Here is a 17,882-nt window from a genome sequence, read left to right as displayed (position 1 = left end):
TATATTTGCGAAAACTCCACGAATAGAAATTCCCCTATACCATGTAAATTTGCTGTTCAACCTGCACATATCCAACTTCTTTATGCATTTTCAGGTTTACATGTGTATACACACACACACTAGAGGACAGAAATCTCATGCTACTCTGAATTTCTTCAGTGACCAAAAATTGTGATTCATTAGACTAATTTTGCTATAACGTATTACTGACTTAATGAGTCATATCTCCAAAGAATATGTGATTGATTAGTTGATTTTTTCCAAATCTTCAAATGTTTATTGGTCCCCTCCCGTATGACAGACATATGCGTGACACAAAGACAGATAAAACAGGGCCTGATTTGCCAGAGATTCTGAAATCAGACCCTGACATCAGTGCCTGCAGTAACCCTTCACATGGATCTGGTACTTGATTATACATGAGGCAGAGACACCAAGGATCAAAGATGTGGCTGCCCCAAAGCAAAGCCAGCTCTGAACCTGTCTCCTACCATTCTAGTTCAATGCTCTTTTTGATCATTTTTTTTCTTTTAGAATATGTGACTCTAAAAAAGAGGATACCCAGATGGAGGCAATGGGCCATCTGAATGGGAAAGGCAATTGTTAGGCCAGAAGCCTTGATCAAGATCTCTCATCTCTTAAGGTGGCCATTCACTCTTTCCACCTGTGCAAAAGATTTTAGCATTTATATCTTCACCTTACAAGTACATAGAGTTTTATGCAATGATGCAGGATCGACATATTCCTGCAAGATCAGTTTCTACTAACCCTGACCTCCACCCATTTAGACCCTTTTTAGTGATCCTGCCTTTTCCAGCCACTGCATGATTTTCCTTCTGATTTCCTTCTCTTTAAGCTTTGTAGAGCCATTCCGGGCTCTCTCTTCTTTCTGATGTGCTTTCTTCCTCCTCTTTAAAATTGACCTTTTACTTTTCTTTCTGACCCTGTGTAATATTCTCTTTTTCTTTTTGTAGAGCTCAGCCTGAAAGGGAAAAACATGTTTAACTGATTGCTTTGAGATAATAAAATTGAAAGTTTCATTTTCTGTACTTAAGAACAATTTATTATGTGATTTATTTTTGCATAAAATAAAGAATTGAAAGTAAGTATAATGCAAATGTATACGCAAACTTGGGGTGGCCTTCATAATTATTATAAAAGCATCAGTAAAGACTTCCATAATTTTCTAGTTAGGATTACTGCTATATAGTGTCAAAGTTTGAGGAAGGTCAAATCAAGAAAGTGTTTTTATGAGAAATGCAAATGTAAAATTGGGGGGCTTGTTAAAGTTTATGATGGCAATTGAATTAAAATGCAAATGTCAACATACAGTGAATTAGCCCTTAACTAACACCAGGCTACCCATGCGTGTTACCTTATATGGAAAAATGTAGAAAAACCTTCTGCTTGATTTTTTCTGTAGAAGCATCTGAAGGCACTTCTATGCCTTCCAAACTAATAAACATGCTCTTTTGATTAGATAAACAGGCATTCAGAAATTTCTCACAAATAACTCTAGAGAAACTTTAAAATCTTCTTAGTAAACAACAGGATATATACATTAAGTGTCATAGCTCGCTCACCTTTCCATCAAAGCGTTTTATTGTATATTGATCCAGACCCAAGTCTGTAAAAGAGAAAAAAAAAAAAACGTATTTAGTCAATGGTCATAACTCAAATAAAACATGAAATGACAGCTTTCTGTCATTTCCAGTCATTCAATTAAATATACTAGATGGTTTAGCCACAACATTCAAAGGCTATGGGAATGAAAAATTTTTCCACTTTTGGATTCAAAGTGTCAGTGCTAAAAGATCTAACCTTTATTTTACATACGAGAAAGTGAGGCTCTGAGAAGATAAGAGGATAAAAATTCATGTGAAAAACCTGTTCAATAGTAGAGCTAAACTAGAACTCTGGACTCTTTCAGGGGTGGGCTGTTTTCATTATATCAATGTGCTATGTTACCTTTAAATAAGGTGAAGGATATTAGTTTAATCTGAATACATAATTTTTTTGGCATCGAGTTAAAGAGAGAATAGTTTAATATCAAATAAATTTTGCAACACACCTAAACAGATACAAATAGGCCATCTTAATATTACCTTTTAAAGTAGGATTAACAAATATTTTCTCTGGGAATATCTACCATCTAATTCTAAACACTGTGAAGGATGTAAGCAATTATGTATCCTTGAGGGCAGGGATTATTTGTCTTTGACTACTGCTTTCTCCCAGCCCTTGGCATAGTGCTTGATCAACAAACACTTTTAAAAAAGTTAATGAGTAAGATATAATCCCTGCCCTGAAGAGTCAAAATTTCGTTAGAAAGACATATGAATATAATAATTAACACTATAAGGGAACATATAACTAGTTCAATAAAGGGGTGCTGTGGGAGTTTTTAGAGTGGAGAAATCAGTTAATAATCACACTTACTTTTCTTGCATAATTACTCAGTTCTTTTCTTTTGGTTCTCACTGTATTCATGCTAGTTCAGGCTCTTATCTCATTATATCCACAGTATTATAATGATCAGATTATCACTGCTCCCAGAGGAAGCTTTTTGCATTTCTGCTTCTACACATTTGGTTACATATTTTATCTAAAATGTGCTTCACTTCTAAAAGCCTTCCCTGAACAAAATAAACCACTGACAAAACAAAGAGGTAAGTCAGGAAACAGAAGGAAATTAAAAAACAAAAAACAAATCTAATTTGAAACCTCATGTATATTCAAGAAGACAGCACAGTCATAAAGGCAGAACACACTTCTATGATAAAAGAACAGAGAACAAGAAAGAATTGTAGACAACTAAGACTATGTTTGCTTATCACCTCCTATTTTTTTAAGCTTTATTTATTTAAGTAATCCCTACATCCAATGTGGGGCTCGAACGCACGACCCTAAATCAAGAGTCACATGCTCCTTTGACTGAGCCTGCCAGGCATCCCTATCTAATCCTATTTTTTTTTTCTGGCATGGTTTTATTATTATTATTATAACATATAATGTATTATTTGTTTCAGGGGTACAGCTCTGTGATTCATCAGTCTTACACAATACACAGCGCTCAACACAACGCATACCCTCCCCAATGTTCATCACTCAGCACCCCCCCATCCCTCTCACACCCCTCCACTCCAGCAACCCTCAGTTTGTTTCCTCACATTAAGAGTCTCTTTCTTCTTGTTTCATTTCTTCCTCTCTTCCCCTACATTCCTCTGTCTTGTTTCTCAAATTCCACATATCTGTGAGATCATATGGTGATTGTCTTTCTCTGATTGACTTATTTCACTTAGCATAATACCCTCTAGTTCCATTCATGCCATTGCAAATGGCAAGATTTCAATTTTTGATGGATGCATAATATTCCGGTGTGTGTGTGTGTGTGTGTGTGTGTGTGTGTGTGTGTGTGTGTATACACACACCACATCTTCTTAATCCATTCATCTGTCGAAGGACATCTGGGCTCTTTCCAGTTTGGCTATTGTGGACATTGCTATGAACACCGGCATGCAGGTGCCCCTTCAGATCACTACATTTGTATCTTTTGGGTAAATACCTAGTAGTGCAATTTCTGGGTTGTAGGGTAGCTCTATTTTCAGATTTTGAGGAACCTCCATACTGTTTTTCAGAGTGGCTGCACCAGCTTGCATTCCCACCAACAGTGTAGGAGGGCTCCTCTTTCTCTGCATCCTTGCCAACATCTGTTGTTTCCTGACCTGTTGATTTTAGCCACTCTGACTGGTGAGGTGGTACCTCACTGTGGTTTTGATTTGTATTTCCCTGATGCCGAGTGATATTGAGCACTTTTTCATGTGTCTGTTGGCCATCTGGATGTCTTCTTTGCAGAAATGTCTGTTCATGTCTTCTGTCCATTTCTTGATTGGATTATTAATTCCTTGGGTGTTGAGTTTGGTAAGTTCTTTACAGATTTTGGATATTAGCCCTTTATCTGAACTGTCATTTGCAAATATCTTCTCCCATTCTGTCAGTTGTCTTTTGGTTTTGTTGTTTCCTTTGCTGTGCAAAAACTTTTTATCTTTATGAAGTCCCAATAGTTCATTTTTGCCCTTGCTTCCCTTGCCTTTGGTGATGTGTCTAAGAAGAAGGTGCTGCAGTTGAGGTCAAAGAGGTTGCTGCCTGTGTTCTCCTCAAGGATTTTGATGGATTCCTTTTGCACATTTAGGTCTTTCATCCATTTTGAGTCTATTTTTGTGTATGGTGGAGGAAATGGTCCAGTTTCATTCTTCTGCATGTGGCTGTCCAAACTTTTCCCAACACCCTTTAAGAGACTTTTTTCCATTGGATATTCTTTCCTGCTTTGTTGAAGATTAGTTGACTACAGAGTTGAGAGACCATTTCTGAGTTCTGTATTCCGTTCCATTGATCCATGTGTCTGTTTTTGTGCCAGCAGCATACTGTCTTGATGATTACGGTTTGTAATAGAGCTTGGAGTCCGGAATTGTGATGCCACCAGCTTAGGTTTTCTTTTTGAACATTCCTCTGGCTATTCAGGGTCTTTTCTGGTTCCATACAAATTTTAGGATTTTTTCTTCCATTTCTATGAAAAAAGTTGATGGTATTTTGATAGGGATTGCATTGAATGTGTATATTGCTTTAGGTAGCATAGCATAGACATTTTCACAATATTTGTTCTTCCAATCCATGAGCATGGAACGTTTTTCCATTTCTTTGTGTCTTCCTCAGTTTCTTGCTCATGAGTACTCTATAGTTTTCTGAGTACAGATCTTTTGCCTCTTTGGTTAGATTTATTCCTAGGTATCTTACGGGTTTTGGTGCAATTGTAAATGGGATTGACTTCTTAATTTCTCTTTCTTCTGTCTCATTGTTGGTGTATAGAAATGCACATTCTATGTTTTAATAAACTGTCAAAAGGTTAGGGTAAGGTTTCTTCTCAGGACCACTGCCAAAAAGACAACAGAATGGAAAATAGAAAATATGAGAGAGAATTATAGAAAAACAGAGACTTAATACTAGAGGTCTAATACCACACAAGACCTTTTCTCATTCAGAAATAGGAAGGAAATGTTTTTAAAAAGAAAAAAAAGTAGGGAGGATATAATCCAAAAAGTATTAGTAGAAAATTTCTCAGAGCTGAAGAGTAACACAAGCTAGGGCTTATCATGTGTTCTAATAAGCAAAATGAACAAAAACTATATACAATTCAGTATATGCTTATGAAATTTCAGAATACCAAGAATAAGAAAATCCTAAAACTTTCCAGAAAAAAACTTGGTCCTTTTTAAAGAATGAGAATCAGACTATACTCAGGTATCTCATGAGTAAACTTGGTACATCAAGTAAGGGAAATAGATGCTTACTAATAGAGTAGCACTGTTCAAAAGAAATATAATGTGAGAAACAAATGTGAGCCACATGTATAATTTAAAATTTTTTAACAGTTAATAATCTTAATTATTCTTAAAATAATCAAAAGAAACCAGTAAGTTAATTTCAATATATTTTATTTAACAAAATATATTCAAAATGGCATCATTTCAATATGTAACCAATATAAAAATTATTGTGATATTTTACCTTTTTAATACTAAGTTTTCAAAATCTGGTGTGTATTTTAGAATTATTGCACATCTCAATTCAAAGTAGCCACATTTCAAATTATTAGAGTAATACCTAAAAGAACTAACTTAAAAAGTGATTGCTTATGTGACATGGAATCGGAGGGTGCAGAAGATGGAACAGATTTGTGTTTTCACTGAATGCTCTTTGTTATAGTTTGGAAAATATTTTACCATGTACATTTGCAAAAAACAGGAGGGGCATGTAAGGACAGCTTGGCACACACTGAGAATTCCTGTCATTTATAAGCAAATACAGACATAAAGTAGGCCAAGAGATTAATACTTTTAAGATGGAAAAAAAAGATTATTTCATCTTATTATATTTACACTTCTTTACCTCTCGAAACAGATGGTCAGATTAGCTCAGTTCTTAACATGATTCGGGTAGATGGAGTATGGGAAATGTGGATGGATGAAATAATTCAAGCTATTCGTACTCACTACTCCTCTAGAGATTCTATTAGGTCCAATTACTAGGAGGAGGGAGAGTATGGAGAAGGAAGGGGAAAACACAGTGTGTGTAGCATGAAAATGATACTCCAGGGACTTCCCTATAACATGGTTCCCTTCCATTTCTTCACTTTCGCTCTTTGGGTCCTAGCTTAGAAACACTGGACACTATGCTGTTTTCCTTAAGGTGCTTCCTGTGACTCTTAAACTCTCATTCAAAGAAATCTCAAAATCATTAAACGCTCCTAGTGTGGTGTAAACACTATCCTACTGTTGTTATTAATGAGAAAGCTGAAGCTCAGAAAGATTAAATGAATGTTTTCTGATTTTGTCTAAAAATGGTTTTTTTTTTTTTTTTAAAGATTTTATTTATTTATCTAACAGAGATAGCCAGCGAGAGAGGGAACACAAGCAGGGGGAGTGGGAGAGGAAGAAGCAGGCTCATAGCGGAGGAGCCTGATGTGGGGCTCGATCCCATAACGCCGGGATCACGCCCTGAGCCGAAGGCAGGCGCTTAACCGCTGTGCCACCCAGGCGCCCCTAAAAATGTTTTAATTGTGGTAGTTGCCTCTCTTCTTGAGTCCACACCAAAAATAACATAAATATTCAGAAATACTATAAAAATACTCTGAGTAGAGCACCTGGGTGACTCAGTCGGTTAAGTATCTGCCTTAAGATCAGGTCATGATCCCAGGGTCCTGGGATGGAGCCCTGCGTTGGGCTCCCTGCTTGGCGGCAAGTCTGTTCTCCCTCTGTCCCTCCCCCGGCTTGTCCTTGCTCCCCCCATAAACAAACAAACAAACAAACAAACAAACAAACAAAAGCATACTCTCAGTTTAAGCTTCAGAACGAAACTTTAAATGACTTATTATTTTAATGTTTTTAATTTAAATTCAACTAATTAACATATAACATATTATTACTTTCAGAGGTAGGGGTCAGTGATTCATCAGTCTTTTATAATACCCAGCTGCCCTCCTTAATGTCCATCACCCAGTTACCCCATCCCCCACTCCCTCCCCTCCAGTGACCCTCAGTTTGTTTCCTATGGTTAAGATCTCTTATGGTTTGTCTCCCTCTCTGATTTCGTTTTATTTTTTTCTCTCTTCTCCTATGATCCTGTTTTGTTTCTTAAATTCCACATGAGTGAAATCATATGATAATTCTTTCTCTGATTGACTTATTTCACTTAGCATAATACCTCCAGTCCATCCATGTCATTGCAAATGGTAAGATTTCATTTTTTTGATGGCTGAGTAGTATTCCATTTTTTAAAAAGATTTTTTAAATTTATTTACTTGACAGAGAGAGAGAAAGAACACCAGCAGGGGGTGCAGCTGGCAGAGGGAGAGGGAGAACCAGGCTCCCCACAGAACAGGGAGCCTGACTCAGGGCTCGATCCCAGGACTCTGGGATCATGACCTGAGCCAAAGGCAGATACTAAACCAACTGAGCCACCCAGGCACCCCTGAGTAGTATTCTACTATATATATATACCACATCTTTATCCATTCATCTATAGATGGTAAAAGACTTGTTTTTAAGAAGATAACAACTCCTTTTGTCAAAAGACAAAACTGAAACTGAATCAAATAGATCATTTCAAGCTCAATAAATCAAAGCTTAGTAAATGGAAACTCTGAATAATTATAGTTAAGAAGTCTCAGCTATCTCTCCAAAATTCAAAGATTCATTTTTTAATACTTGAAATTACCCTAAAAATTTATTTAAATGATTATATTTTTCAGTAATACAAGCTAATATGTATGACAGGAAAAGAAAGTATAGCTCTAATTCATCAGATGTGACATACTGTACTGTAGTCACTTGGTTTTATCCTCTGTCTTCATAATCATTGTAGTAAGTTCCTATTTATTGAGCATTTTAATAGGTATTATACTACATGCTTTCCATATCACTTAATTTTCATAACCCTACAAATTAGTTGCTATTATCTCAATTTTACAAATGAGAATATTAAGATTTAGAGATATTAAATAATTTGCCTAAGATCACATATCTACATTTCTTTCTTCTAATCATCTTCATTCATTCTTGTTAACTCCTTCTTAAATTCCTTTGTTAGCTATTCTGCCTGTCCCCTAAATATATGTACTTTTAAGAATTTCCTCCTTAGACACCATCTCTTCTCACTTTAATGTTGTTTGTCTTCAGCAATTTCATTACAGAATAAAGGTGCCTAGTAAACCCAAAACAAGTTACAGAAAAAAAAAAAAAAATCAAACTGCTGAAAACCAAAGGCAAAGAAAAAAAATCTCTGTAACAGCCAGTTTAAAAGTGCTGAAAGAATCTCAACCCAGAATTCTTTAGTGAAAATATTCTTCAAGAATGAGGACAAAATAATAATGCTCTTAGATGAAGGTAAACTGAGAATTCACCACCAGCAGACCTGCTTTAAAACATTCTACCCTTCAAGGGGTAAGGAAATGATACCAATGGGAAATTTGGAATTTAAGAAATAAGGAAAGAACAACAGAAATGGTTAACATTTAGATACGTATAATAGACTATTTTCTCCTCTTAAGTTCTTTATGTATGATTGAAATGAAACTTGAAATGAAAACAATGTCTGGTGGCATTTTCAATGTATAGTTGTTACACATATGACATTATACCATAAATTGGGGAAGAAACTATATAGTGGTAAGATGTCTATATTCTACTTGAAGCAGTAAAATATAAATTCTTAGTAAACTGTGAAAAGTTAATTAGGTATATATATTTTTAAAGATTTTATTTATTTGATAGAGACAGACAGCGAAGAGAGGGAACACAAGCAAGGCGAGTGTGAGAGGGAGAAGCAGGCTTCCAGCCGAGCAGGGAGCCCGATGTGGGGCTCGATCCCAGAACCCTGAGATCATGATCTGAGCCGAAGGCAGACGCTTAACGGCTGAGCCACCCAGGTGCCCCTAATTAGGTATACTAACCACTAAATTTAAGATATACAGAGAAATAACAGTCAAAAACTGAAAAGTAGAAAATATTAAAAAGTCTTTGAATAATCTGAAAAGGTGGCAAGGGGTAAAAGAAGAATGTAAAAAAGAGAAAACAAGTAATAAAATGGATTATTGGATAAAAAATAAGATCCAACCTATGTTGTCCACAGAAACCCATTTAAAAGATACTGCTATATTTAGGTAGATTAAAAGTAACAGGATGGAGGGATGCCTGGGTGGCTGAGTCAGTTAAGCATCCAACTTTTGATTTCAGCTCAGGTCATGATCTCAGGGATATGATTGAGCCCTGTGTTGGGCTTGCACTGGATGTGGAGCCTGCATAAGATTCTCTCTTCTCTCACCCTAAATCAATCAATCAATCAATCAATCAATCAATCTCTCCCTTTGGCCCTCCCCACCCAAAATAAACAAACAGACAAATAAATAAGGTGATAGGATGGAAAAAGATATATCATGAAAAACAAATCAAAATAAAGAGTGGCTATATAAATATGAGAGTAGATAGACTTCACAGCAAAAAAATATTAGCATAAAGGTCAGTTACATAATGATAAGAGGGTCAATTTATGAAGACGACAGAATAATACATTTTAAACATGTATGCACCTAATAGGAGTTTTAAAATATTTGAAGCAAAAATTGATAGAACTGAAAGGATGATAGTCAAACCCATAATTAAAGTCGATCAACACCCTTCTCTCAATAACTGACAGAAAAATAGATAATCAGTAGAAAATATAAGATTCTAAGCATATCACTGGTTGCCTGGGACCTAGGAGATAGGAAAAAAACAGGAAGGAAGAATCACAAATGGGTATGAAGAAACTTTTGGGGGTAATGAGTATGTTCATTATATTGATTGTGCTGATGATGGATGGTTTCACTAGTACATACATGTGACTAGTATGTCAAAACTCATCAAACACTTGAAATATGTGCTATATATTCTATGTTAATTACATCTCAATAAAGTAGTTAAAAAGAGATAGTCCAAACCATCAAGGAAATGATGGCTATAACTGAAAATATTGGCAATTTCTGTATACTAAAAATTACCATAAACAAAATAAAAAGGCCACACACTAGGAGAAGATATTTGCAATATATATATGATAGCTTTCAACAGAGAATACATAAAGGACTTTTACTAACCTCCTCCCCAAAAAAACAAATAGAAAAGTGAGCAGAGAAGATAGAGAATTCATAGAAATGGCAAGGTGAGTAGCCAATAAACATTCAGAGATGATAAGCCTCACTAGTTGCTAGTGAAATGCAAAATAACACCACAAAGATACAATAATTCATTCCAATCGGTTTGCTAAAAAATTAAGTCTGACAATACCAAGTGTTAACATGAACGCAGAAGAGAAAACTCAAACATTCTTGGAGAATATATAAATTATTACATCTATTCTGGAAACCAGGTTGGTAGTGTTTAGCAAATCTGAAGAGGAATGGCCTACAGGCTAGCAAGCCTACTTCCAGATATATGTTGAAAATAATTTCTTGCAAATATGCACCAGGGCAATAATGGAAGAAGGTTCACCACAGTACAGTTTGTAATAGTAAAAACACTGGCATATTATAGTTTTCAAATATTCACTTTCTTTCCCTTGACCTCTATGGAAAATCCCATTGAGTTTGGGCTCAGCCACATGACTTGCACTGGCCAATGGAATATTAGCAGTATGACATAACAGATCCTTAAAATGGACTTCTGAGGTTGGCTTGCTTTCTTGCACCTCTGTCAATACTATGAGAAGAATATATTCCGGGTAGCCCAGTGGTCTAAAAGAGATGAGAACCATATAGAGCAGCTTGACAAATCCGCTGAAAAACCATGAAGCCGAGCTGCCCTTGCCTGGATTAGACAAACCTGAGTCTAACTACAAAGCAAGGCCAGCTGAGATCAGCAGAGTATACCTCACGTGACCTGCAGATGCATAAACTAGATAAGGGCTCATTGCTTTATGCCCTTTATGTGGTTGTTTGTTACACAGCAACAGATGACTAATAAAATTGGAAATAAGTTCCATCTACATGAACATGGATAAATTAAATAATGACATATTTATGCAAATAATAAACACAATTATACAGCAGTGAAAATAAGAGAACAATGGCTACCTGGATCAACAAATATACAAACATACACATATAAATATATACTTAACATATTAAAAAACAGAGGAATGTAGCAGCCAGAATAGGCTAGGTTATGCTACAGTAATAATCTTAAAATCTCAGTGGCTTACAATAAGGAAGGCTTATATATGGTTTTACTACATATCTATCACTTATTGGGTACAGCTTTACTCCACAGAGCACTGAATCTGGGATCCAGGCTGACGAATAGCAGCCTCTCTGTGGAACATGGCAGAGGTAAAAGAGAACATAGCAAATCACAAATTGACACTTAAAAGATTTTGCTTGACATAAATGTATATCATTGGTCAGAGGAAATCACATGGCTAAGCCCAACGTCAATGCTGGGGGAGAATATAATCACTGTCACTAAAAAAAAAAAAATTGGTTCTATCTAAGGAATAGAATATAAAAGAGAGAGGAAAAGATAAGGTAAGGGGAGGGGAATGGAATGGACTTTTTTTTTTTTTTTTTTTTTTAAGATTTCATCCATTTATTTGAGAGAGAGAGCTAGCACAAGCAGGCAGGGTGGGGGGTAAGGCAGACAGAGAGGGAAAAGCAGACTCCCCACTGAACAGGGAGCTGGATGCGGGGCTCAATCCCAGGACGCCAAGGTCATGACCTGAGCCAAAGGCAGACGCTTAACTGACTGAGCCACCTAGGCACCCCTGGAATGAACTTTTGAGGTTGGCTTGATTTCTTATAACTCTGCCATCCATATAAGAACAGATTATGGGTAGCTCCCAGCATCCTAATTACAAGTGCTTTAGGAGCTCTGTGTCAGGAACCAAAGACAGAGAACAATACATATGTTTCTTATTATTTTGGAAAGGGTCATAAATTTTTTCCATTAAAGGTCAGACAGAAAATATTTTAGGCTTTGTGGGCCACATATCATCTCTGTTGCAACTATTTAACTCTGTTATTGCATAAAGCTGTCATAAACAATACTTAATGAATGAGTATGGATATACTCCAATAAAACTTTTTATGGACACCAAAATTTGAGTTTCATGTAATTTTCAGGTGTCACAAAATATTCTTTTTTAAATGAGTATATTAAAAAAAAAAAGTAAAAACCTTTCTCAGCTCACAGGCCATATAGAAACAGGCAGTTCACTGCAGCTGACCAACACCTGCTCTACACTCAGCAGCACTGCAAGGAGCTAAAAGTAGAGTAGAAGACAAGGTTCTTCAACTGAAGTAACTTACCTTGTTGGGAAGAAAACAGTAAAAAATATATTCATTGTCTGTACTTCTTATGTTTTTCTGTTACTAATGAGTGCCCTTTTGTTTTAGCTTGAAGAACTCCTTTTAACATTTCTTATAAAGCTAGTCCAGTGGTGATGAACTCTAGTGTTTGCTTGTCTGGAAACTCTATCTCTCCATCAATCCTAAAGGACAGCTTTGCTGGGTAGAGTATTCTTGGTTAGTAGTTTGGTGCTTTGAGCACTTTCCGTAAATGGTGCCATTTTCTTCCAACCTGCAAAGTTTCTGCTGAAAAGTCTGCTTATAGTCTTACGGAGGTTCCCTTATACATAACAAGTTGTTTTTCTCTTGTTGCTTTTAAGATTCCCTCCTTGCCTTCATCTTTGGATGCTTAATTATAATGTGTCTTGGTGGGTCTCCTTGGATTCATCGTTATTTAGAACTCAGAGCTCCTGGAGCTGGATGTCTGCTTCCTTCCTGGGTCAGGGAAATTTTCAGACATTATCTGTTCAAGTAAGATTTCTGCCCCTTTCTCTTTTCTCCTTCTAGGCCTCCTACAGTGTGGATGTTGGTCCACTGATGTTGTCCCATAAGTTCCTTAAGCCATTTTCACTCTTTCTCATTCTTTTCTTTTTTTGCTACACTGATTCAATAGGTTCCATTGCCCTGTCTTCAAGATCACTGATCCTTTCTTCTGCCACAACTACCCTGCCATTGAACCCCTCTATTGTACTTTTCAGTTCAGTTATTATATTCTTCAGCTCTGTGACTTCTACTTGATACTTGTATTTTCTCTTTGTTGAAATTCTCACTTTATTCACACATTATTCTGCTGAGTTTGGTAAGCATCTTTGTTATTTTGAACTCTTTTATCAAGTAAATCACATATCTCCATTTCATTAAGGTCTTTTTCTGAGGTTTTATCTTTTTTCTTTTGGAATATATTCTTCTATTTCTTCATTTTCTTTGACTGTGTTGGGTTTTTATGCATTTGACAAAACAGCCACCTCTTTCAATCCTGAAGGAACGACTTCATGTAGAAATTGAACCTTACTGTTCAACCGTGCTCTAGTTCTTGGTTGTCTCTCAAACCTTTGTTGAAGCAGCCTACTTTACTCTTAGAGACTCCTAGTAGTTGAGGACATGCCAAGGCCTCTCAGTATCTCAAAGAGAAGCAGCTCAGTCAGCACCTAGATTCAGACTAATTGGAAGCCAGATTCTCAGGTAGCAGCTTTTTTTGGGGAGGGGAGGTGGGTAGAAGAAGAGGAAGACAGAGAATCCTAAATAGACTCCATGCCCAGCATGCAGCCCAATGCAGGGCTTGATCCCACAACCCATGAGATCATGATTTGAGCTGAAACCAAGAGTTGGACACTTAACTGACTGAGTCCTCCAGGTACCCCAGGTAGCAGCTTTTTAAAGTATGCAAATATACCTCTTTCAGGGGAAGACCGGGAGATGGGTGTTTCTGTTTGCTACTTCTGCACTGAGCCCTGGAATGATAGCCAGTTAAAAATTGGTTTTTGTTTGTTTCTTACTATCCACTGAATCTGTAAACACAAGCCCCACTGCTACCAGAGCTAAATTATTAAAAGATGTGTCCTCTGGGTGGAAGCCACTAAAGCGGGGAAGCCAAATACGTATATAAGCTCCTCTCTCAGACACCTACCACCTGGGGCAGGACAGAGAGAGGACCAAGATGACAGCCATCAGTCTCCCCAGCCTCTGGAGAGGATTATAGCTGGCCCCCAGATATTGGATTAATTAGAAGCCTGTTCTCAGGCAACAGCTATAAGATAAGCCAATAAGCCTCTAGCACAGAAAAACTCAGGGTGTTTTTCAGTCTCTGGTTGCTGCACTGTGCCCTGGGGAGTAGCCAATTAAGAACCGTTTCTCTATTTGTTATGGTCCTATGGCACCTGCAAATATAAGTCCCAATGGCCAGGATAGCCAGGTGATCAAGGGGTGTGTCCTGGGTGGCAGTGACACAACCAGAGCACTAGACACGAGCACATCTTCTTTCTAGGAGATACTGGCCACCTGGAGCAATTCAGAGAGAAAGCACAAAGATGGAGCCCACCAGTCTCTGTCTTTGGAAAGTGTTTCCGTAGGCCCCTAGATGTGTGTTAAATTATATGCCTGCCTTTCCAGCTGAAGCTTTAAGATAAGTAACATAGGCCTCTTTCACGAAGACTGGATGCTTTTCAGGCAGCTGCCTCTGCATGGGCCCTTTGGATGTTGTAGACATAATGCCTTTTAGCTTTAAAGCTAGATGCTCAGGAGGCTCATCTCTCAGGTGCAGGTCTCAAAAACTGGGGTGCCAGCTGTGGGCTTCAGTGTCCCCACTCCTCCATTAGAAGCTCAGGGTTGTGAATTCCCTCCCGACTACTGGTTGTTCTGCCAAGGATGGGGTTTATGGCAAGAATGTGTCTCAGCATCTCCTACCTATTTCAATGTGGGTTTTTTTCTCATTTGCCCAATGTGTAGGAGTCGCTCATCTAGTTTTTGGGTTTCTTTCAGAGGAAACTGTTTTGTATCTAGCTACAGATTTGGTGTGTCTGTGGGAGGAGGTTCAGAATCCTCCTACGTCACCATCTTGATCTAGAACCCACTGTATGTGATCAAGTATAAAATTATGTGTCTCAAAGTAAAGGTAAGATTATTAAACACATGAATGGTCATCGCAGAGGGAATATGAAGTCCAGGACAAGTAAATCATAGTATGATCTATTTTTACCTTTTTATACTCTTTTCATGTTCCACGGAGACAAAATCAGGTCAATATAAATACAGTCAGCCAGTGGGATATGATGGAAAGGAAATAGGGATCCTCTTTGCTCTGACTAAAGCTAGTTTTTCTATATAGATCTTTAAAAATTCTCCCTTTGCTGCTGCTTCCCCAATCATTGACTGGCTATGTAATAATGGTTATTACAGTAGCAAAAGTCACTCAAAGCCCAGAACCTGAAGCAACTGCGTTATCCACTATACCTGGGGATGGTGCTGACATGAAGATTACACAGAACGGGAGATGAGACATATTCAAGTATATACTGTACTTTTTTTTCCATTTAATGTCTTTCCTACTTAAATATGGCTACTCTAAATTTTCTTGGTATTCAGTGCAGAAATATTTATTTTTTTAAGATTTTATTTATTTGACAGAGAGAGACAGCGAGCAAGGGAACACAAGCAGGGGGAATGGGAGAGGGAGAAGCAGGCTTCCCGCCAAGAAGGCAGACGCTTAACGACTGAGCCACCCAGGCGCCCCAGTGCAGAAATATTCTTAATCAGCTTTTTACGGAAATTCATCAGCTCTCCACTTTTTTTTTCTTTTAAGATTTTATTTTTTTGACACAGAGAGAGAGAGCACAAGCAGAGGGAGAAGCAGGCAGAAGGAGAGGGAGAAGCAGGTTCCCACGGAGCAGGGAGCCCAATGCAGGGCTCAAACCCAGGAACCCAGGATCATGAGTTTGAGCTAAAGGCATATGCTTAACCAACTGAGCCACCCAGGCATCCTTAGCTCTCCACTCATTTAAAAACTGCTTAGGGGCACCTGGGTGGCTCAGTTTGAGCGTCAAGACTCTTGATTTCAGCTCAGGTCATGATCTCGGGGTCCTGGGATTAAGCCCTGTGTCGGGCTCCCCGCTCAGTGGGGAGTTTGCTTGAGATTTTCTTTCTCTCCCTCTGTCCCCTCCCTACCACTTGCCTGCATTCTCTTTCTCTCTCTAAAATAAAATCTTTTTAAAAAACTGCTTATTTTTAGGATTTTGTATGCTTTTTGATTATTTTTAAACTGTTCTAAAACTAAAACTTATAAATTTAGATCTGCTAGGTATACTGGGATATGGTATGTGTGAAAGATATGACACAACAAAGTTGAAATATGAACTACTGGCTAGAGTCCAGCCATCTGATGACAGAAATTCAAACTATATAAAAAAAAGCCTTATTCTTTTCTTTATCTCAACCCATATAGAAATAATATATATTTTAATTCTACTGCATTAACATTTGTGGAAATTCTTGTTCATGAGCAAACAAAAATGAAGCCAAATTTTCCAAATGAATCTCATTTTAATATATTATAATTTTCCCTCATGATCATCAACTTAAAAGAAAAGCAATTATTCATTATTCTGGGTTTTTATGAAAACCAGGAATGTGCACGGCATATTAGACATTTAGTAACTATTCAGTTCATGTAACAGGTTTTTCATAATTAAAAAACAAAAGATTACAAAGTTAAATATCAAAATGTGTAGAAGCAATTAAAATATATGATTTCCAAAAGGTGGAAAAAATCTTCCTCAAATGACCAAGTAATCTTTAGTGCCCTGCCTAGAGTATTGCTTCATTTTCACTGTCACACTGGAAGCAAAGCACATTCTTAAAGCTACTGATATAAATTAGATTCATAAATGATGTGACAGGTACAAAAATATTTTACTATCATAAAAACCAGGAAAATACTTCACAATCCTTTTTCTTCCATCTTACACTGACACCTTCTTTAATCTCTCCTTCCACATCTCACAAAACAAGGAGCTAAAACTAATTTAAAAGGTTCTTAATCTAAAATTCAATGCAATTAGTAGAAAGTTTTATATACCTTCTTTTTGATTATAAAAGACGGTATACCCTGTAAAGGCAGGAATTTTTGTCTATTTGATTCATTACTGCATCCCTTCCATGTAGAATAGGGTCTAACTCACAGCAGAGTTCAATCAATATGTGTTGGATAAATGTGTATGAAGTCTATTAGAAAATAAAGTAACATATAAAGAAGAATAAAATAATTCCTTATAACTTCAGCATTTAGAGAATACATTTGGTATATTCTCTTTCAGTTGCTTTCTATATATTTTCTACATGGGTGAAATACAAAGTATAGAAGAACATATTAAATAATACCATAGGGACATAATCAGTAAAATCCAAAGTGTGGGAAATTTTATAATATAAATGACTCACATTCTCTCACAAATAAATGATGTCTAGATTGGGTTTCCTGAAAAGTAGGGAACCAGTACAAGAGGATCAGGAAAAGTGAAACAGGAAAGGAGGGAAAGCCAATTCAAGGGTGTGTTACTGAGCCGATTTACTGCTTTAGACAACTAGGGCTCACTTCTCCTTGGCCCATGTGAGAAACCATGTAGTTTGTGTCTCAGAACTGAGCACCCAAGACAATGGGGAAGAGAGTATTTGATTCACCAAATCTCAACAAAGAGTAAACTCCACTGGAGTACCTCCACATGAGTACATATGCCAACACAGTTGAGTGTGCTCCTGCAGAGGTCCCATGCTACAGCAGCAGAGATGCTCTAAAGCAGAAAGCAAGAGATACGTAGCATAGCGGGCGTTTCTTCTTGTCAGGCTAAATCTCTATACTGCTAACCGCTGCAGCACCAATCTGAGCAAAAAGGTGAAAGGTGAGGTGAGAGATATGAAACAAGGCTTATAACTCATCTTGTATAAAGGTGAGAAAAAA

At 37.2% G+C, this 17,882-nt stretch overlaps 1 protein-coding gene across 3 annotated transcripts in view; it reads right to left on the bottom strand.

Annotated features, from left to right (window-relative positions):
- The window catches only part of MICU1 (mitochondrial calcium uptake 1), a 234,519-nt gene that overhangs the window by 132,108 nt on the left and 84,529 nt on the right, over positions 1-17,882 (bottom strand). For all 3 annotated transcript variants that reach the window (XM_008696021.2, XM_008696022.2, XM_040624205.1), the window contains exon 5: positions 1,584-1,627. In XM_008696021.2, the coding sequence (XP_008694243.1) occupies positions 1,584-1,627 (44 nt within the window). The remainder of the gene's footprint in view (positions 1-1,583; positions 1,628-17,882) is intronic.

The sequence above is a fragment of the Ursus maritimus genome, unplaced genomic scaffold, assembly GCF_017311325.1.
Source record: "Ursus maritimus isolate PB19 unplaced genomic scaffold, ASM1731132v1 scaffold_7, whole genome shotgun sequence".
NCBI lineage: Eukaryota > Metazoa > Chordata > Mammalia > Carnivora > Ursidae > Ursus > Ursus maritimus.
Note: the sequence above shows the minus strand (reverse complement) of the source record. Positions and strands in the feature narration are given on the sequence as shown.